General features: G+C 43.4%; 1 protein-coding gene across 1 annotated transcript in view; it reads left to right on the forward strand.

Annotated features, from left to right (window-relative positions):
• AOPEP (aminopeptidase O (putative)) overlaps positions 1 to 22,083 on the forward strand; it is a 359,663-nt gene that overhangs the window by 255,658 nt on the left and 81,922 nt on the right. Inside the window, exons 12-13 of the mRNA XM_060155372.1 lie at positions 19,325 to 19,387; positions 19,791 to 19,862. Coding sequence (XP_060011355.1) covers positions 19,325 to 19,387; positions 19,791 to 19,862 — 135 coding nt within the window. The remainder of the gene's footprint in view (positions 1 to 19,324; positions 19,388 to 19,790; positions 19,863 to 22,083) is intronic.

Genomic DNA, 22,083 nt, shown 5'->3' on the forward strand with positions numbered 1-22,083 from the left:
CTGTTGGAATAGTATACGTTATTTCTAAGAAAGTTGCCCATTCTGCTAATTCGACAGTTCTATAAATAGATTTTTATTTCTTTTCATGTTTGCCCAAAGATCTCCTCCCACCACCGGCCCATATGTACATATATTCCAATCTTTTTTTTAAACATTTCTACGCAAATACGTTAGAAATAACTTTTCTCCCTCCAGCCCTTCCTCTTTACTTCTTTATTTTAGTTGTTACAGAACTCTCTGACTCCTCCCTTTCTTTGATTTCCTGCCCACATTACCTGATATCCTTATGTAAATTTATAATTTTCTTTCCTTTCCTAGCACCTCCCCCACTCTTTCATTATATTTTGCTTGGACTAGTGCAGTAGCTAGTTGCTCTTTTAGCCACCAAGCTGTCACCCTTTCCATCCATCATCTACATCAATGCTAAGTGAATCTTCCCCCAAACACAGCTTACATCCCTCCTCACCAGAAACTTTTTTCCCCATTTAGAACAATCTCTTTGGCTTGCTGTTTGAGGCTGTCAGCAGAACTGCCCCAAGCTACCTTTTTAAACTTTATTTTCCACCACTGCTAGGCATATGCCCAATCATAATTATCAGTCTCCAAATAGTTATGAGCTGAAGTTTAATTTTAATATAATCTAAATTTAAATTGAAAATCTAATAATACTGTCATGGTTTGGAACAACATGGGTGTGTGAATGAATCCACTTTTTCAACTGTCAATTCTATGAAATCTAAATTCAGACCAAGCATTTCTGAATCAAATTTAGCATCCAATTGAGACAGACTATGAAAACACATCAGATTTAGATGACTTATACAAAAAAGTGAAGGTAAAATATATCATTAAAGTTTTAAAAATATTGGCTACATGTTGAAATGATTATACTTCGGATACATTATAACCCAATGTATACATACCCAAGAAAATATATTATTAAAATGAATTTTAGCTGTTACAGCTTACATTTTATATGTGGCAATTAGAACATTTTAAATGACAAATGTGGCTTGCATATATTCGTATTGAATAGTGATGCTCTGAAGCTATGAGTTGAGTTAAAATCTGAGTGCATAATGCCTTAAAATCCCTCACTGAATAGATATCATTGAAATCATCTGTATTTTGGTCACATGTATGGATAAAGATGGAGCTGGCCAATCCGTAGACGCCCTTCAATCTGCTCTGATGGCATGGGTGATCATAATGCACGGGTGAGGGGTCGGACGCTGCTTTCACAGCAGGCGTTCATAAGGGTATGAACGAATTACCAGCCTCTCTTCAGTTCTTAATGTCAACTCCCAGGTGACCCATTTCCCAAGGTGCCAACAAGTAACACAATAACGCCGGTGAACCTCACAGCCCTTCTATGGCTTGGGCTCCTCTTTGGGGAAAGCGCTCAGCAGCCTTCAATGGCAAAGTCACGGGCAGCAGTGGCAGCAATGGGGATAGAGAGGGTGGGTAATGGCCAATCACATAAAGCGTCCTAGAAATAGGCAGGAGTCAAGCTCCCAGGATTTAGAACATCAGGTTATTGTGTCATCTTGGAAAATGCCTCTCCTTTCTAAACAAACACCTGCAAGTTGCCAAAGGCCACACAAGCAAATGATGCAAAAGTGAAGTCTTGTAGGGAAAAATGCTGCAGTCACAAAATTGAGGAAACTTGATAAGACATGATGCAAGAGGCTGCATGTCGTTGGGGCCGTGATGTGCTTTTAGCACAGAGCAAGCCAGGTGGTTTGTTAGAGGAATAACTTGTAGGCTTCTTTTAGCACAGATTATGTACTATTATCAGCATAACCTAAAGGCCCATTAGGATGCTTAATCTTAGTGGTGTCTATAAAAATTCTCCATTTAATGGTCATTCAAGAAAACTGAGACTGGTTATTTTGCAAATTCCAGAGAAATCATATTTTTCAAATTATATGTGTTATGAGATCCTTGGTTCTTTTATATCAATAATAGCCGTGGCCATAATGTGGCGTGGGTTTTGGGCTCCTAGTAATTTTGCTGTCATTCTTGTTCAGTGGTTAGATTAACAATTTCTAAGTGACTAAACATCTTGTCGGGGATCCTTGGAGATACGTTCTCTGTCCTCACTTGGGGCAGGGCCTGCATTGTCAATGAGTCACCACTGTCACTTAGTGTTCATCGAAGTGACGGCCCCTCTTCCCACAAGCTCCACAGAGTGATATACTGCTTGGCAGTCACAAGAGACGAGGAGAGATTTTATTGAAATACTTTCATTTTTAGCCTAATTTTCTTTATTTCTGGCATCTGTGGCTTTGTGCACATAATAGCTCAGGCTGCCATAACAAAATACCAAACTAGGTGGCTTAAACAACGGACATTTATTGTCTCACAGTTTTGGAGGATGGAAGTCCAAGATCAAGGTGCGGGCAGGTTTGGTTTCTCCCAAGACCTTTCTCCTTGGCTTGCCGATGGCCACCTTCTTGCTGTGTCCTCACACGGTCTTTCCTCTGTGTGTGTAGAGAGCTCTGTCTTAATCTCCTATTCTTATAAGGACACCGGGTCCGATTGGATGAGGCCCCACCCATGTGATCTCATTTTCCTTTAATCACCTCTTTATGGGCCCTGTCTCCAACACAGTCACATTCTGTGGAACTGGGGGCTAGGACTTCAACATGTCAATTCGGAGGGTACAAGTTTAGCCCACAATAATGCTGATTCCCAATATTTCTCTGATTAGTTCCACATTTCTTGTGAATCCTTTCAAAGTGACCTATAAAAATCACTCGAGTCAACCATACTGTATTTTATTCCCTTATAAATGAATATGCTTTGGATATAACTTTTTTGGTCCCAAATGACATTAGCACATTTCCTGTCCACAAAACTTTAAAGTCTCTGATGAAATGAGAGACAAATGTGGGAAGGAAGAGTCTATTCTCCCAGGAAGAAGTAGGTAATCGAAGGTCTGTACCAGGCGTTGTGTATTATTGGGGGACGTCCGATTTGACACTGTCCAAATGTATTGACCTCTTCACAGTGTAAGGCACTGTGAAACAGCAGACATTTTCCTTTGGTGCCCCAAATGAAAGCACTGTATCTTTCCTTCTTTTCTCTCCCTTTCAAAACCTGATTTCCAGAAAGAATTTGAATCTCATTCACAGTAATCTACGACTAGACACCAAGTGAATAGTAAGGATTAAAAGTGTCTCCTCTCCCTTGAAGATTTCCTTTGTAACTGTGTCAGATCTTAGGCTTCGACAAAACTGTCAAGCATCCCAGACCAGATGGATGGGATTTGCTAGGGGGCACTTCTTCCAGGATCTGAAATCATACCTCCCAGCCAGGTGCCTTCCTTCCCTGCCCCTTCCCTTCTTTCTGTGAATGTTGCCCGTATATCTATCCTTTACCAGGGACTGTGCATGACTCAAAGATGAGAGAGACGCAGGCTTCACCCTCAGGATGCTTAATAATTCAGTGGGAAAAATAGATACGCAAATAACCGACCTAAAGCAGAGAGCCGTGAGTGGTGTAAAACTAACTCACTTTTAGAGTGGGGAAGAAAGAGGTCATTTTGCATTTGTGGAAGCAGAAAGGATTGAGGTACCATTTAAAGTTCAGTCTTGAAGGACAGGTAGGGGAGAAGGTCATTTCAGGCAGGGGGAGTGACATGTTCAGCATCTAGTGGTGGAAACTAAGTGTGCATGTTTGAGCAGCATGGGGCAGAGTCAAAGCTCAGTGATGGGGGTGAGGGGAGGTGTTGACTAACTAGCTTGTCATAGCATGATTAAGGCTCTGTGGGTAGTGCCTCAGGACAAGGGGAATGGAGGCAACTTCCCCTGGGGGAGGAGCGGAGGAAAGGACCCACCCTCCTAAGTGAGCCTTACTCTCACTCTCAGCTCACTTGCCCCAGCCCCGGCCCCTGTCACACTCTAACCAAGGCGATTCCACCCCCCAAAATAGACAGGTGAATGCAACTCATAGTGATAAAATACATCAGGTGAATGCATTTTGACTATCATTTGGAACAGCGATCTCTCCTTCTCCATTTTCCTTCTTAGGAAGTAGTTTATTGTTGCCCACTTTGCATGGAGAGCGGGATCTGCGAAGCGGATTGATTAGTAAGGCAGGACACAGCCAGACTGCACAGGGCTGAATGTGATGATGAAGAGTTCTCACAAAATGCACCGAAGGCTCGTAGAAAGAGTGCTAGTGCTTGAGCAGCAGTTAGATACCTGGACAGGTGGGCCAGCAGCCTTGCTGGAAAGAAAACTCCCTGGATGAAGGGCCAAGTCTTTCCCCTCCACGCAGGTACTAGGGAGTCTCGTGGAGTGAGAGGCACAGTTAGAGAGACGTTTGCTCCTTGGTTTTCAACTTTTGAAATTTTATGTCTAGAAGCTATTCATTTACATGGATACTTTAAAAAAGCATCATTAGGGGCTTCCCTGGGGGTGCAGTGGTTGAGAGTCTGCCTGCCGATGCAGGGGACACGGGTTCGTGCCCCGGTCCGGGAAGATCCCACATGCCGCGGAGCGGCTGGGCCCGTGAGCCGTGGCCGCTGAGCCTGCGCGTCCGGAGCCTGTGCTCCGCAACGGGAGAGGCCACAACAGTGAGAGGCCTGCGTACCGCAAAAAAAAACAAAAAAAACTACAGGTCCCAGACTCAGGCCACACCCTCTGAATGAGGATCGCCATAAGGATGGCTGGGACCGACTGATAGAATCCATAATTATGTCATCTTCTGAAATATATTCTGTGAAAAGGGTTCTCCTTCTTTGCCGAGTACAATCTAAACTCTTAGAGGCCTTCACGTTTATGTTCTTCCTGAGCAATCCAAATATTTGGCTTTGTGGTTTAGTTTATTCATTCAACCAATATGCCTAGCCTTGCGCTGGGCCGTGGACATAACAAAGCTGAAAGGGCACAGCCCCTGCCCAGGAGCCCGTGGTTTGTGGGAGCATCTGCAAACCAACCATTGTTCAAGGTGTGCTCAGGGGGCCTCTGCTCTGAGTTTGAGACCCATGGGGAACCGTAGAGGTTGACTTCTGTATTTGCCAAGTTCAGCCAGGAGGCCAAGTCCATTAGAAGACAACATGCTTGGAGGCTAGAGACTCGGCTGTACCACCCCCATCCCCCCTGCCCCCTCTTGGTCACAAGTTGGCCAGCTTATTGTGCAAGGGAGCCCATGTGATGGTCCTCAAGGTGCAGTGACTGGTGGGTCATGTTTGAACACACAGGCATTACCTGTTCTTCAGGTTCATGCATATTGTGCACCCACAGAAAGATTCACTTAAATAAGGACACTGTAGCTCTTGCAAAGAGTGATTCTGTTTAACAGGATTTCCCTGAGCATTGCTTTATCTGTTTCATAGAGAGAGATCTTTAGAAAGAAGGAACAAGGTAAACTCAAAGAACTACGACAAGGATATCAACTTCGGATTACAAACCTTTTGTCAATAGAAAAGACATTCAGTTCTGCCTTTTAAGAACTGCCCCCGTTCTCTCTTCTGTTAGGCTGAAGACGTACTCTGGTAGACTCTTCATCAAAGGCACGTTATTCTATATTTGCATCGTGCTCTTCCCACACCTGGGGGAAAGCCCTGAGACCTAGCAGTGCAGTGAGTTGTGTACATGGGTGCACACACACGCAGGCCTCCTTGACTCTTTGACATCGCACGGCATCACTGTACATGCTGGTGTTCAGATCTGCATCCCAGGCCTGGGGGCATCAGCTCCTGCTGTGGCCGTTCACAGTGCTCACGGGATTTCTGCCCATCTCTGCTGCCAGAGCACCTGCTGACAACAAAAGCTATTAGGAACACTTGGCTGCTTTTAGAACATGGGGTTTTTTTCTCCTCTTTTGTGGAGAGCCATCATGTCGTATAAAATAGGTGTACATTTAATATCTGCGTGGTACCTATCTCTTGGGTGTGGCCTCTATTGCTTCATGGTTAAATTTTAGGCTTTTCTGGTGTTGCAGGACTTTCAGTGTGCTTTAGAATCCTTGGTAGGAGCAAGTCTTGGAGAAGAGCTCATCTGTTCATCCGTGGGGTAGCTGTGCCCAAGCTCATAGCCCTAGTTAATGGCAGAGCCAGGGCTTCACTCTAGGACCCTGAGTCCTCAGTCTACCTAAGACATTTTATATTTTTAGCAGAGTTGCTTTTAATCCAAATTAGCTTGGTCCCATTCTTGACTTAGTTTTTACAAGACATATAAAGAGATAATAAATGAATACAGCAGAAAGCCTGAGCAGGGATGATTTTGAATTTAATTAATGACTGCTATTTTGCCTGAATATGTTCATTTCTATTCTTTACAGGGCCAAAAAAAAAAAATGTGCTTTGTGTGTACAGTAATGTGAATCTCACATTCCAGGGCTTTTCATATGTGTCACAGGTATACACGACCCTCTTCCATTTATATATATCTAAATGGTAGCCCTGTATGTCTGACAAAATATTTTGCATAGAAAGTATGGGGCATTCAGGGCTTCCCTGGTGGCGCAGTGGTTGAGAGTCCGCCTGCAGATGCAGGGGACGCAGGTTCGTGCCCCAGTCCGGGAGGATCCCACATGCCGCGGAGTGGCTAGGCCCCTGAGCCATGGCCGCTGAGCCTGCGCGTCCGGAGCCTGTGCTCCTAAATGGGAGAGGCCACAACAGTGAGAGGCCCACATATCGCAAAAAAAAAAAAAGAAAAAAGAAAGTACGGGCATTATTGTACTGAAGAGCTGGTATCTTTTTTGGAGTGAATGAATGCAAGTGTGTGTAGAGATTAGGTCTATTGTCTTTGGAAAGATAGATACAACTGTTCCTCTCTTGAGTTGGAAACCAAATTAAATAATAAATACCAGGTGGCCAAAACAACAAGTGAGAAAAAGCAATTGGTTGAACAAAAAAGTGTCTTTATGTACCTTCTAAAGCATTCAAGGGATGGTTCCCGTATCTGCTTATTTGCTTTCAAAAGCAAATGCCAACTGGAGTCCCTGGCTTTTGCCCTCGTTTGTCCCCTCTGCTGACCCAGAGGAGGAGAGTGTCAGTGGCACAGCCCAGTGGCAGCCAACCAGCAAGTGTATCACAGGTCAGGGTAACAGTCAATGATTGTCAGACTGTCCAAATCCAAATGTGTGTTTAAAACAGGGCAGCGTTCGTGTCACACATATCTCTGAATGCCAGTTCTCCAGGATTTATTGGCGCTTGGTAACGAGCGTGTTCAGCTCATTCAGCAGAAGACCCCATCCTTCCAGGTCAATCCTCCGCTTTGGGCCTTTACAAGCTCAGTATTTTCTGCTTCTGATCCTGTCTAGTTATAATTGCTACCATCACACTCTGAGTGGGATTCAGACAATCTGATGGATAAAACGCAAAGCTGCATTATTCTGAGGTTAGTGAACAAGAGTGGAGGCTGGATGGAGGAGCAGAGTCAAGCGTGTTATATGCAATGTGCTGTCTTCACAAAGCATGCGGTAGTGAAGTTTTGTTCTGCAATAGTCTATGTTGGATGAAGGAGATAACTGATACATTAGATGCAGCTTTGGAGAGAGCCCTGCACCACTAAGCTGTGTGCCTGTGGGCGAGCCACTCGTCTTCTCTGAGTCCTCACTGCTTCTTTGGGGAATGAGGGGAACAGGCCTAGGTGAAAGTCACAGCCACTTTGAGCCTCATGTCACCGTATGCTGTGCCCAGTACCTCGCTGAGGCCTCAGCTCCTGGTTACCTCTGAAAGGAGGAAGTTGGAATTTACTTCTCCTCTGAGTGTCTTCCTTTCCTCTCCAGGAATCTGTTGAATTGCCCTCAGGCTGAAAACTTGCCCTTAGTTAGGAGTGATATGGGGAGAGTTTTCATATGTTTTGTCCTGAGTGGTGTTTTACAAACGTACACTATCAAAAAAAAAAAAACCCTGTTCATGCCTTTCTTTTCTCTTCCACTGGAAAATTGCTATATGAAAGGTTATTGGGAGAAATCTTAAGTAATAATCAATCTGCCAGAGCATTTATGCTGGTTGATCATTGAAGGATAGGCACTTGCTACTGATTAAAATCAATTATTCACAGATATTAACCTGGTTGACCCTCAGGAGATGAAATAAATTTTGGTAGGGTTGTTAATGTCTTAAAATTCCTGCGTATCAATAAAAACCGCAGGTGAGTTTTACCTTGGACCGTGGCAACTATTGCTAGGATACATTTTGAGACATAAAAGTAAGTACTGGTATATGTCTGTTGTCCAAATGACCTTGGGAAACATCGTCCAGTGAATTCTAGGTTGCTTTCTGAAGGAGGGGAAAACATTGGGGGCAAATGCTCCAGAAGGAGCACTTCCTTTTTATGCTGCTTTTATAGTTAAATCAGAGTATTTGCCACTTTAAAAATAAAAACAGAGCCAATAATGAAATATTTATGAGAAATTGCTACAGTGATTGCTGCATAGTTTGTAGCAGAATGTTGCAGTGCTCCTTATACTGAGAAAGTAGAACCTATTAGGTGTGGAGGTACAACAAGAAATGATTAAACCCAGATGCTTTCCTAAAATTATATTTTCAGTGCATTTATATGTCTGTTACAAACTGTGCTACATGCTAAAAATATTTTCCTTTGTAGGCCGAGGGAAATTTCAAACCACATCGAGGGCATCATAGATCAGATGGTTTTTCTTAAGAGTGTTAAGGGCATCCTGGTTGTTATCAGCCCAGACTTTACAATATGATATTATTTATGCCCCGAAGAGTCACAGTTCGGTTCTTAATTTCAGCAACTTTATTGGCATGAAAATGCATGGGAGCTAGGCCAGAGTCAATACATCAGAATGGAGGACTGAGACTCTAGGGGCACAAGTGACAATGCGACTAGACTGGAGAGAGCCCCTTCATCCCTGTGGCCTGTTGCCCTGGGGAGAAGTCACCCCCCAGGTCCAGTGGCTCCTTTGGCCTTTGCTCCAAGCACTCCACCTCTTTTTCCCTCTGTGCTCTCTCCCTTTTCCCTCAGCTATGCGTGCTGAAACTTCATATTTTGTGCGGCCAACCAAAGACACATTCTCTTTAAGACTCTTCTCGGTTGTATTTATTACAAAGTTGGCTTCTCCTGAGTTCTCACTGGTTCTCTGCTTCTCAACTTGTATTTCTTCAACACTGTCATTGATTTTGTAATTGAGGGATGTCTGCCTGGGTTTGGCATAAATACTTACAGTGAATTAAACTGTAAATGGGTAAATCCAAGAATATAGAGGTAGTGTAACTCCCTATAGAATTGTATTTTTTATTTAATCCTTCTCCCCTCCCCATAGTGCACTGGGGTATACTATTTTGCCTGTTAGAATATCCAGAATGAAAAAAGGGCTATCATTTTACTGAGTAGGTGCATTTTATTGAGTACAGTGCTCAGTACATTATACGTAATTGCTATATACTTTTTCTAGTCACAGCTCTCTAAGACTGACATCATTATTATACCCATTTTATAGATGAGGAAAAGCAAATCTGTCTAACTAGAAAGCCCAAGTTCTTAATTATTATATTGGTTTTAAATGCATGTAGCTACTATTAGGATTTTAGATGTTTCTGCATCTAGCACCAGATCGTGCTGGTATCTTCAGAGAAGAACGTAGAAATATCAAATTTCATTTTACGGTCTTTCTGTAACAACAGTGGGCTTATTGTTTTGAGCGAGGTGGGGTCAGAAACAGCACGATCTCCTTTATAATCAGGCATACGAGGAAGACAACGTGCTCCATTTTGTCCACCAGTCCTTTGGGAAGGGACAGGCAGTGGTTTGCAGCGCCTCAGACGTGTCATATCTCTGCAGGCTCTGTCCAGTAGCATCGTGTCTGTGTGGTGGGTTTTTATTAGGACGTCACAACTCGATTATTTTGAGACCTTTCAAAGATTACTTAGGTTCATAATACGAGACCGGCGTTTGCTTCTGAGGGGAAAGAGGAAGGGAATTAGCATTTACTGGTCTACTTGGTGCCTCTCCCTTTATGCACCATCTCATTTCGTCCTCAGCACAGCTCTGCGAGGCAGGTTTCCGAAGGGTTGTGTGACATGCTCAGGGTTACGTAGCTTCTAGATGGCAAGAATGGAGGGTGCCTAGGTCTAAGTTCTCAGGTGTGTATTTCCCATTACACGTGGCTTTGTACAGAGGTACTTAAGCCACATTCACGAGCCAGCGCCGAAAACAGCAACAGCATATTTGGTTGTACATTAGCATGATTTCCAGTGCCCTTGAACCTGAGAGCAAGGTAGTGAAATAGGAAGTGCTCAAATAGAAGGCAAAGCTAAAACAGACCACAGTATTTAAACTGTAAATTGAAATCCATAATTATAAAAACAATCAAGTGACCAGAAGATTGTTAGGTTTGAGATTCTAACGTACCTAATATTAGTATGAATATGAATTAGCTGGGTGGATTCTTAAATTCTGCATATTAAGAGATGTTTATGAGTCTAATGAAGCTCTAATGTTCTTTGTGGTTCTTTTCCATCTCATGCTACTGAGCACAAAAGCTGTGTTGTGTGCAGAACGGCTGGGTTTATCCCTACTAGAAAGAAGTTATGTTTGGTATCTAAAGAACAATGAGAGTTTACTGCCTGGCTGACCAATGGTGGATCAAGTTCACATTCCCGGGCTCCTACTCTCCCACCTACACATGCAGGGGGTGGAAGCAGAGCAAAGGGAGGGAGGATACCTCCTCTTTTCATGGGGAGAGAGAGAGTGAGAGAGATGTGAGCTCAGGATTTCCTAATATGGACACAGCTGGGCCTGTGTAGCATTAAACACTGATTTAATCCACCGCTGGAGGAAACATCCTACAGAAAGTAGAGATTAGCAGCCAATTAATTCTGGCCCTTCCCATTGTTCTTCTGGAACATCTCTTATATGGATCTAAATGTTTGGTGAACACACATTCTGGAAAATAGCTGTTTTCCTATATTGTTTACATTTGGGACAGCCATCTCCCCCCAGTTGTGATGGATTTTGTTCTTCCTACACTGTGTGTGTATACGTATGTACGTGTGTGATCCTATTTCTCTACAGAGGTAGGATGACTTAGGCCCATTCCTCTTGTGACTTTGCAAATTGTGACTTCATGGGGTTCCTTTGGGAGACCAGATGATAGGCAACAGAGTCTGAGTGCCAAGATTTTTAAAGATAGAAATGTTGGAAAAAGAAAAATAGACATGCCGAGGGCCACAGACTTCAGGGAGCACGGGCACTCCACGTGCACACACTTACAGATACCACACCCATTCCAGTTTAGGGAATAACCAAAGGGACCCAGACGTGAGTATTTGCTTTTCAAGCTAGTGAAATGTTAACATATAGGTTTGTGTTTTAAATTAGTGACTAATATCACGGGAATCCCCTGGTGGTCCACTGGTTAGGACTTGGCCCTTTCACTGCCGGAGCCCGGGTTCAATCCCTGGTTGGGATTAATAATAACTAATAATAAATAAATAATATAAGGCATTTTGCCAGAGTAGTTTCCCTGTAGCATTGATGTAGTGTGTCTTTCCTAAACAAGGAAGCCCATTTGGTTAGAGCACGGTACCCAGGACTCAAGCTACCCGGGTTGCTTTCTGTGTGAAACAGTAGCTTTTGCACGCAGCAAAGGGTCTTTTCCATTGGTAGCCACTGTCCTCTAATCCTAGCCAGCAATCTTCCAAATGCAAAATGCTTGTTTCCAGGGAATGTGTGGCAGCCATCAACATAATTAGAGCATTGTTCACAGGGGAGGAGTGGGAAATACCACCTCATGTATACAGAATTCCAGGTCAGCACTAAAATCAGGGTCCCTGAAGACGAGGATCTGTGCTCTTTCAGTCAGGATCCAGAATCATATTAACCAGGAACCTGGAAAAAACTCTAGACAGTCAAATATCCATCCATTCTTGCCTTCCTTCTGGGTAGTGTTGAGATCTTCCATTTCCACTTCTTTTTAATTCTTGTGTGTGTGTGTTGTGTGTGTGTGTGTGCGTGCACACAGGCACGCTTAAGTAATCTTGCCCTGAAGTTTATCCCTAAGAGTAAGCTATAGGAAATGCTACCCTAGGTCAGCCTGACAGCCCATCCTGTCCAGCTTTGTGTCTGCCATCTGCCCAAAGGGACTTATTGTAATAGAACACAATGGGTGGCTGTCCTCTGTGGCATTGACCTTGAAATTTAGGTGTCTCTCAAACGCCTGGAATTTCTTCATAGTAACCTATTAGAGATGGGTCATCATTAAAATGATCCAAACCAGTGGTTCTGAACACAGGCTGCCCATTGGAATCCCTGGTCGGGGAGGGGGGGACTCGTAAACTGACTGATGCCTGGGGCCCCCTTTCGAAGATGTGAATCTAAGTGGTCTGGAGTGCCTCCTGGGCACTAGGATTTGTAAACCCTCCTGGTGATTCTAATGAGCAGTCAGGGGTTGGCAACAACTGATCTAAAACCACACCTCCCTAATTTTATATTTCACCTGTGAAACTCTTTAAGATTATAGTGTCCAAGAATGTTAAGTGCCTGTAAAGAACTGCAGTCATATGGGGATTGAGGAGGATATACTTATACCTGTTTTCTAAAATGTCTGTTTCGATAGACCTTTATGGTATGGGATTATATTTTACCGGCTGTGTTTTAATGTATGGTTGATCTGATCCACATAATAAGCAAATATCTTAACGCGAGACAGTCGGGCTAGATGTTCCCTAAGCCCTCATGCTAGAGTAGAAAGAACACTACATTTCCAGCCGGGAGGTCTAAGGGCCACACAGTATGAGATATTAAAAGCACTATACTTCCCTGAGACTCAGTCTCTTCATCCTGAAGCTGGGACAGTATGAGAAACAAACAGAACAGTCTATATGTGGAAGTGCTTTGTAAACTTAATCTTGTACAAAACTGGCCACTCTGGTTCTTTCTACCAGTTCTGAGGTTCCACGGTCTCTGATATATGTAGTACTTCAGCACTTTTTTTTGTCTTCAGGTCACTTTCCTCCAGCTTCTAGTGACGTTGTGTTGCTTCTTAGTTCCGGTAGTCTACACTTTTGATAAGTAACAACTGCCTTCTCTTGTAAGCACATCGCATGTGTCATTTGATCTTCACAACTCTATGAGAAAGAGGCTTAAAGAGGTCAGACAGCTAATATGTGGCAGAGCCTGGATTCAAACCCAGACAGGCTGTCTGCGCACTCTTTATACCATGCCGCCTTACCGCCTGGTCATACTAGTCTCCTGAGGACAGGGATGGTGTCTTATTCATCTTTGTGTTCACAAAGTCGAGTGCTCTGTTTTGCAGTAGGCAAACTCAATGTGTTCGTTAAGTGAATAACCCGTCTATATGTTCCTCTGGTTTTGATATCAAAAGTGATAAAATACTTGGTTGGTTAACATTTTTATATTAGTCCTCTGTGATGTTTGTATAGTATTATATTTCTTTTTGGCTTTATTTTTTTAACAGTTCTTTTCCTCAAATTTTATAAATAGGGTATAATCATAAGTCCTTACCTTCTATACTTCACTTCTAAGTGTTAATGGAGCGAAATACTAGAACCATAAAATTTTTTTCAGACCCCCTTCCTCCCTCCAAAAGAGAAAAAGAAATTTAAAGAAAGAAAAAATAAACCCAGAATATTTTATTTATTTATACTCCTCCTTGTTCAAAAGAGAGTTAAGCAAACTCTTAGAAAGCAAAATATAGCATGATAAAAGTAAATTAAAATAAGAAAACTGAAGCAATGTGAAAATAACATTAGGAAAATAAGATGGGGCCAGGAATTACATTAGCATACAATATGTACCCCCTGAAGTTCCTATACTTGGCTTAATGTAGGGTCACAGAGCTTTCTAGAAGAAGGAAAAAGGATCAATTTGCAGTGTTCATGAGGTAAAACAAACCAGTTGCCTAAGTCCAGCTATTCCTGATGTTGATACTACGGGGAAGTTTTTCCTATGGGTCCTCACAGAAAATTACTATTTAATATAATAAACAACCATCTAAAACCATCCTTACGGTAAACACTGTGATGGATTTTATGGGTTGTTTTTCATAATGCACCTCAATAAAGGTTGATGGCTTCTTCCCAGAATGTAATGCGATAAAAGGAATGTCCCGGAGCACCAGTAAGATGCATCCTGCACCAGCTGTGAGGTGGTCTGCCTTAACCCAAGAAAATCTTAGACTCTCCTGGGCAGGAGTTTTGGTATCCGCAAACTCTGTGAACCTCCTGACAATTGGTGTGTTGGGTGGCTGTGCACCTTGGTGTATTTTTCTCTGGGGAGCCAGTAGTTGATAGCAAATGCTTCATCAGATTTTCAGAGGGGATCAAGAAATGGAAGAACTGAGCATGCTACCTCAGGCAAGCTCTGTAAAAGTTTTTGAGCAACAGTGAGTTCAGAGTTACGGTTACTAAGAGGAGAGGTTCTGTCAGCCAGGTCACTGCGAAGCAAGTGTGGGATGGATTTCCTTTTTTGAAAACTATGCTTTATAAGGACTTCCACTGAGAAGTTCATTTGGCAGGGCCAAAATCTTCTTCAGAAAGAAATTAGGCATTCATTCTAACATACAGACAAAATGGGCAATAAATTATAATACAAATTATAATTTTTCTAAAGTCAAATAAGTCAAATATAAAGATATCATAAAGGAATGTTACATTTTAAAATGAAAGAGCAAAATTTAAAGACATAAACATTGGCTAACTTTGCCCCTACTCCTTGCTTGTTATTATTTGCAACCTGAACTAACCTTGATTTTATTTCCAGACATGTGTAGACTCTTACCTTCTAATTTACCCTGAATATATGTTGGCTATAGAGCCCTTCTGAAGCCAGCAAAAGCTTCTGGACGTTTCTACCTTGTTTGGTATTAAAAAGTCTTTTGACTTCTTATAGTGGATAGTTTTCCCTCTGCTGTGCATAAGGGAGTATAATTTGCCATCTGAAGCTGTTCGGTCTAATTAAAGGGCTTCCCTCATTAGCCCTTTCAGCCTTCTGGTTGCCTAGGAAGGCATGCTGCTGCTTCTCATTCCTCTGGACTGTACCTCATCACCAAGCAGAGGCACACATCCATATTAACAATATGAAATTTGTATCACTATCATTTTCCAGTGAAAGGAGTCATTTCAAGGAGTTACTTCCTCTCGACTAAAAAAAGAAAACAGAAAAAGGATTTTTCCCTCCAAAAGTAATCTCCAGCCACTAGGTTAAGTAATGCTTTTATTTTAAAAGCAATGGCATTTTCCTCAGCTTCTGAAATTGTCTTCAGCTGTTATAAACTGCTTTGACAAGAAAGTTTCTTAAAACATTTTTTTTTAAAAAAACTTGCATCTCTACTAGACAAGCCATTTTTAAAGATATAATTAAAATAGAAGACATCTGTTTTTAAAAGATAGCTTTAAAGTGCTTTCACCACATTTTCAAAGACAGTTATTAGAGTATTCATCCCCAGCTACAGAAGTCAATTTTTTAAAAAGTCGTCTTCTTCAAGTTTCACTGGGGTCCTTCACTGGGGTCCCCTGATGAAGAAAGGTAGATTTAGGTGGACAAAAGGAGAAACGTGTTGAGGTTATATTGAACATGCTCAAAGAGAATTAATACTTTTCCAGGGTCATGAAATATGTTAATATTTCATTCCAGATTAAATTCAGCTCCTACCACCACTTTGGGATACAATTTTAGTGAATAATATATGAGGGAATTAGGAACTTTTATTTCCCATTTCTATTTTATTTTTTAAAAAAGGTCATTTTAGAAGTACCCTGGCAATGTAACTGAAAACCCATGGTGTCTCCTTTTTAAAAATGTATAATTCTGTGCTCTTTACAAATTAAGATATTTTAGTAGAGCAGGGGTTAATTAGAAAGATCTTCTTCTTAAGATTTTCCCCCATGAAATTTCATATGCCATTTATTCAGTCATTTATTCCTCTATCCTTCCATTCACTTACTTAACACATTTATTGAGCATCTACTATGTGCCAGGCAGTGTTTTTAGTGACTGGACAAAAATCAGGAACAGAAGGGACAGGATCTCTTTCTTCCTGGACCTTAAAATCCAGTTGGGGAAATAGATATTTGATAAATTAATAAAAAATAGTTATAATAGAACTGTATAACACAAGAGTGAACCCGAATGTAAACTATGGACTTTACTTAATAATGTATCAAATATTGGTTCATTAATTGTAACAAATTCCTGGCACTGATGCAAGAAATTAATAATAAAGGAAACTGGGGGTTATGTTGGCACATGGGAATTCTGTGCTATCTGCACAAATTTTTCTAAAAAATAATGTCTCAATAAAAATAAAACATTTTAGGGCTTCCCTGGTGGCGCAGTGGTTAAGAATCTGTCTGCCAATGCAGGGGACACGGGTTCGAGCCCTGGTCCGGGAAGATCCCACATGCTGCGAAGCAATTAAGCCCGCATGCCACAACTACTGAGCCTGTGCTCTAGAGTCCACGAGCCACAACTACTGAAGCCCGCGCTCCCTAGAGCCAGTGCTCCACAACGAGAGAGGCCAGTGCAATGAGAAGCCCGCGCACCACAACAAAGAGTAGGCCCCGCTCCCTGCAACTAGAGAAAGCCCGCTTGCAGCAATGGACCCAACGCAGCCAAAAATAAATAATTATTTTAAAAATTATTTTAAAAATAATAAAAATAAAAAATTTAAATATCTATAAAAGATAATTACTTTCAAGGAAATAAACAGGAAAACACAGTGGGATGACATAATTTGGATTGGGGAGTGAGGAAGACCTTTCTGGGGAAGTGTTGTTTAAGCCCAGCACTAGAGAATAAGTAGGAGCCAGCCAGGCAAAAAAGAGAAGGAAATGCATTCTCAGTAAAGCAAAGTGATACCATTTGAACTACCTTTGTAAATACCATTCTGGTTTCTTTGTGGAGAAGAAAGATTGAGGGGGTGGGTTTGGGGGGCAAGAGGACAAACAAGGAGACAAGTTAGTAGGCACTTAGAATGGACCACAGCTTTTGCTACCCACTCAGAGTCCTAGAAGAGCAGAGTAACAGTAGGATGTTTTCTTGCTCAGCTTGTGCCAGAAACCGTTAGATTCTCTGTGAACTGGGTGCTAGCAAGAAAGGAGACTGTCAGTGGCACCGAGATGGTGTTCCCAGGTCTCAGTTCTTAAGATCTTTCCACTGGCTCAAAGGGATTTTTAGAATGAGGAACAATCTTGTGTGTGTGTGTGTGTGTGTGTGTGTGTGTGTGTGTGTGTGTGTGTGTGTGTGTGTGTGTGTGTGTGTGTGTGTGTGTGTGTGTGTATTTGAGACCACAACCAGATGAAAATTATAAGGGGAAAAAGCTTTCAAGTACTAACTACCCAGCTGTAACAGCAGATTTTCATAGAAGTCTGTGTAAGGTTTAATTTGCAATAGTTATCTTTCTTCCTGCTGCTGGATTGTTGGAATTTACTTTGGTTTTTGTTTCTTCTAAGACATGTTTTTAAATTGTTGCTAAATCAACAAAGAGGACACTTAAGAGAGGTACATTTAGGCATGGCACTGTACATCAATATTGAACTGTTTGTATCAGGGAATCTTAGACATGGTGAATTCCCAAGAAAAAAAATTCTAGTGGGTAAAGGGAAATGTCAGTCAGTGATAGATTTCTATTGATTCTGGAACTGTTATTAGTAGCATGGAAGCTTAAATAGTTCAAAGTTTTATTTCCATTTAAAATTAAGCAGCTCTGCAATTACATAATCCACTTCATCATTTGTAATTTTAACCTGCCTATATTGATGTGCATTTGAGGCTTGAAAGACTATTTTTGTGCATTTCGTTTACAGTAAAAAAATTGTATGCGATGGTTGTACATTATATATAAAAAGATTCGATAACACCTAGAAAAAATCTTTAGCAAACGAGCATGCATTTCATAGCACTTAGCTAATACCGGTTAATATGTTGATTTAACTCTACATAGGGTTTTTTTTTTTTTAATTCCTGTTAACACAAACACCAAGTCAAGAATCTCCCGTTTGAGCAGTCCTGTTGTTTGTTTTAGGAAACAGAAGTGCATCATCAATGTAATTTTAAGTTAGTCCAGTTATGAATCTGGGATGAAGGGATAAAATAAAGTTTTCCACTCTGATGTCTCCATTAAGCAGCTCCCCTTTGTGTAAAATACTCCATGGCAAAGTTGCTTCTATTTAAAGTAGTGAGTTTGATCTTGGCTTTGATCTAAAGCTTTTGATCTTGAAAGAAGGATGGAGTAGCAATAAAGAGAGGGCAAGACAGATTTTCTTTAAAGAAATGCGATAAAGTTAAAGGAATGGTCAACATCAGCAAACGCGAGTGCGACCCGACTCTTCTCCCAAAGCACTCACCCCCCAGGCTGGTTCAGCCCACTTCTGAAGAGGATGGAAAGAAAGCCTTTTGGGGGTCGGCGGAAAAGACTGAGGGTATCTCACACTTTTATAAACTGAGTGGAAAGTTTACCCCTATTTATGAAGACGTATTGACCCTTTCTTAAATTCTGCTAGTCGCTTTGGAGGGGTCCACAGGCCGGGCAAGCGCGGCGCCGGCCGGGCTCACCCAGAGCGCGTTAGCTCCCGCGACGCGCGGGCGGAGCCCCGGGTTCGCCTTTCACGCGCTCGCGGCTTCTCCCCCAGGAGGTCACCTGCCACCGCCCCGGAGTCCGGAGGGGCCACTGAAAAAGGTCAACTCAATGGCGTCTAATCCATTCCCAGAGAAAACTCCATTAGGAAAGTTCCTTTCCCTCCGCGAAGGCCATCTGGACACTTAGGTTTCTGACCCGAAGGGCGAGTTCAGGCTGGCCGCGGGGTTGAGGGAGCTTTTGCCGCTAAGCCTTTTCGCCTGCCGGCGGGCAGCAATTCTGCTCCCACCGCGGTCAAGAAGCCCTTTCCCGGTACCCGGGGTCCCGCAGGCTTGTGGGCTGGAAAGGTAAGTGCGCGCGCCGGGGATCGGCCCGCGCGTGGGAGGGCGCGGGCAGGACGCAGGGAGGGGAAGAAAGATGTTTGCGAAGAGAACAATAACACAGGCGGAGCGCCGGCGGGGGTGGGGGCGGAGGCGACCTGCGGGGAGGGCGGCGCGGCCGCCTATACCTTTAAGGCAGGCCCCGCCCCCGCCCAGCGCCCGCCCGCCGCCCGCGCCGCCGCCCGGGCCCCGCGCTCGCCCGCCGCCCGCGCTGTGCCTTAGGTGTTGCGGGCCTCGAGCGTTCCCCGCTCTCCGGCGGGCCGGCGGGGCGGACGGCCCTGGGCGCGGGTTCCGGCGCCAGGCTCCCACCTTCACCTACCGCGGGCGAGGTACGGGGTTGGCGCGCCGAGTTGGTGGGGCGCGGGGGAGGGAGGCTGGGGCGGCTCTCGGGAAAAACTTGACTCTGTCCCCTTCCCCCGCAGCCGCTGCAGAGGGAGCGCCTGGCCGGGGCGGAGTGCGGGCTCGTGCGGCAAGTGAGCGCCGAGGTGAGTGCGGGCGGCGCGGTCCTTGGGCTCCCTCCCTCCCCGGGCGGTGGGTCGCGCGTTGCATCCCTGGCGCGGAGACCCCGGTCGGCTGCGTCGCGTGGCAGCGGTGGGTAAGATGGCCCTCGTTCGGGGGCTCTGGCTCCCACCGGCGCGGGGGCGGCAAATCGGGCCGATAACGGAGGGAGCGGCCGGGGCGAAGGTCGCGGCCTCGGCTCGCCGCAGACCCGAGGGCCCCCTGCGCTGAGGCGGCCCCGCGAGCCCCGAAGGGTGCCTGTGGCTCCCCCAGGTGAAGCCGAGGAAGGCTATGTCGCGAGGCTGTCGATCGTTTGTTTCTCACGCTGAGGGGCGGCCCTCAGGACCCGTCGTTCTGTGTTTAAAATGCCCTGTGGTTTTTGAACTTCAGGTCGCCAAATGGGTCCGAGTGAACAGGAGACCCCGAAAACGGAAACGAAAGGAGGCAGAAGTGTTGGAAAAGGTAGGGGTCCCCGAAAGAGAGCACTGGATGGAGTTCTTGATCAGTCTCCCCGTCTGGCCCTGAATACTTGGTCGCAACGACAGAGTAGCTTTTTTTTTTTAAGTTTGCAGTAAACCTTAGATATACCTGGATAGTTCTATAGAAACGCTGGTTGATAATTCTAGTGACTTATCAACGTACTGTGTTCTCAGGAAGTTAGAATGACCCAGGATAGAGATTTCTTTCATGTTTATTAAATAGAGCGTTAGGACATAAGCGAGTTCCATTATTACATTAGACCAGTAGTATTTATTATGGTATTATATTATTATATAACTATCTCTAAAAAAGGGGGTTGTTCTGAATAAGGCACCCACAGTATCAGGTTTCTCTGCTTGGTCGTGACAGAGACAGTAGCACACTCATTCATTTAGACTTTAGAGTACTCTGAAAAATGGAGAGAGAAAATGAAAGAAGTGTATTACTTTTGAAACACTAGGAGAGATTTTATTTACTAATGCAAATGAGAAGTTTGTTTTTCTACACTTAGAATTTCAGTATGCTACTTTGCAGAAGTTTGGACTACCTGTTTTCTCCTGAAATTGGGTTAAGTCAAAACTTGATTTGTCATTGTAATAAGTAATACGAAATAAGGTAAGTAGTCTGTCGTTTCCTGAGTGATTTCATTGAAAACTCTCAAAAGTGAATAACGTTTTTACAAACCTTACAGCAGATATGATTTTTGTTGCTTTAATTATTTTACTGTTTTTTGATTCTTGAAAGCACCAAGGGATTAAAATAACAGTGTGTTGTTTTTCTGCTGCTAGAATGTATGATGAATCACTTCTGATTCTGAAGCCAAATTCTTGCTGATAGCATTGCTGCCAACTTCTGTGATGTGTTGCCTTAGTATGGGCATTGCAGCGTCCGAGAATGTGCACAGAGCACATCGTAATGAAGGTGATACCAAAGTTTCAGAGTACATTTAAGGATACCAAGGGCAGCTTCTGAGAGAATTACAAAAAGAACTGGCCTAGGAGTACAGTCATTTGTAAGGAGTCATCCAGTGTGTGAAGAGTGTGACTCTTTAAACCAAGAGTCACATATGTCACTTCAGTTAAACAGTAATAGAAAAAGTTGTCATTTTGAATGGGCTTGAGTTTTCTGACCATACCTTGACATGCCATGGTAGGTCGTGTTTGTTTAACTTTCATGGTCTAGGTGTTCTTAAAAATGTTTGTGAGGTGATGGATAGATGAGATCATAAAATGTCCAAAGAAGGAAAAAGAGTTACGGCTTATTTAGTATTTTAAAAAATAGTTTTTAGCTGTTATTTTTTTAAACCCAAAGTAAGATTACCCAAGCACACAATGTATCATGCATAAAAGAAGTGGAAGCCCTTATCTTTGTGGATTACCAGCTACCATCACTACCAAAATCTGAATTTGAAGTAACCGTTATCTGTGACACCCAAGACCTGACCACTGCCTTCTGAGAATGAGAAGGGTAGGGACTGAGGATTTTGCCTTCCAGGAAAACTGGAGTTCTTCATTGAGCCATTTCTCCTTGAGAGAGGCTGTTGTGTTGGAGCTTATGGGGAGGACGCACTTTTGACTTTTCTTAGAAATTGTGGGCAGCAGTTTTGAGGAGGACGTGAAAATGAAGTGGGTTGAGACCATCATGCTGAGCTTCCTTTCCAGGAATGGAGCTTAAAGCTGACTAGCTTTGAGGGTGGAGGTGGGCAGGGCAAGAAGGTGGGAAATTTCAGAATTGTATCAGACAATATTAATTATCAGCGTCTCCCGTCTCTCCTTCTGGTTCTGCACAGCGGCTGAGCCCTTTGCCCACTGTTTTGCCTCTGTCGCACCTGGGAGAGAGTTTGGAGCTCACAGAGGCAAAGCACATGCAATATTTTCAAGGGCAGGGTTTAGAAAGGGGGAGCGATCAGCTGCCAGGGGCATGAGAACAAGTTCTGAAAGGCACAGAAGCTACCCTGCAGCTGGTAGCCGAGGTGTGTCCTCTGATTGCCCGAGTGTCTATTCCAAAATGCAGATCAAATTCTGTGCTTATGGGTATTCAGATAGGTCATTTGTTAACTTTTTGCTGGGATTTGAACCTGTTATTCATAGGAATGTAGGTAAACTTACTATTGAGTTTAGTAAGTTTTTTTAAATGTTTGCCATAGCAGAAGTCAATTTTTCTTTTTTCATGCGTTTACTGTTTTTCTGCAACGTTAGAATAA

This window comes from Lagenorhynchus albirostris, chromosome 7 (assembly GCF_949774975.1).
Source record: "Lagenorhynchus albirostris chromosome 7, mLagAlb1.1, whole genome shotgun sequence".
NCBI lineage: Eukaryota > Metazoa > Chordata > Mammalia > Artiodactyla > Delphinidae > Lagenorhynchus > Lagenorhynchus albirostris.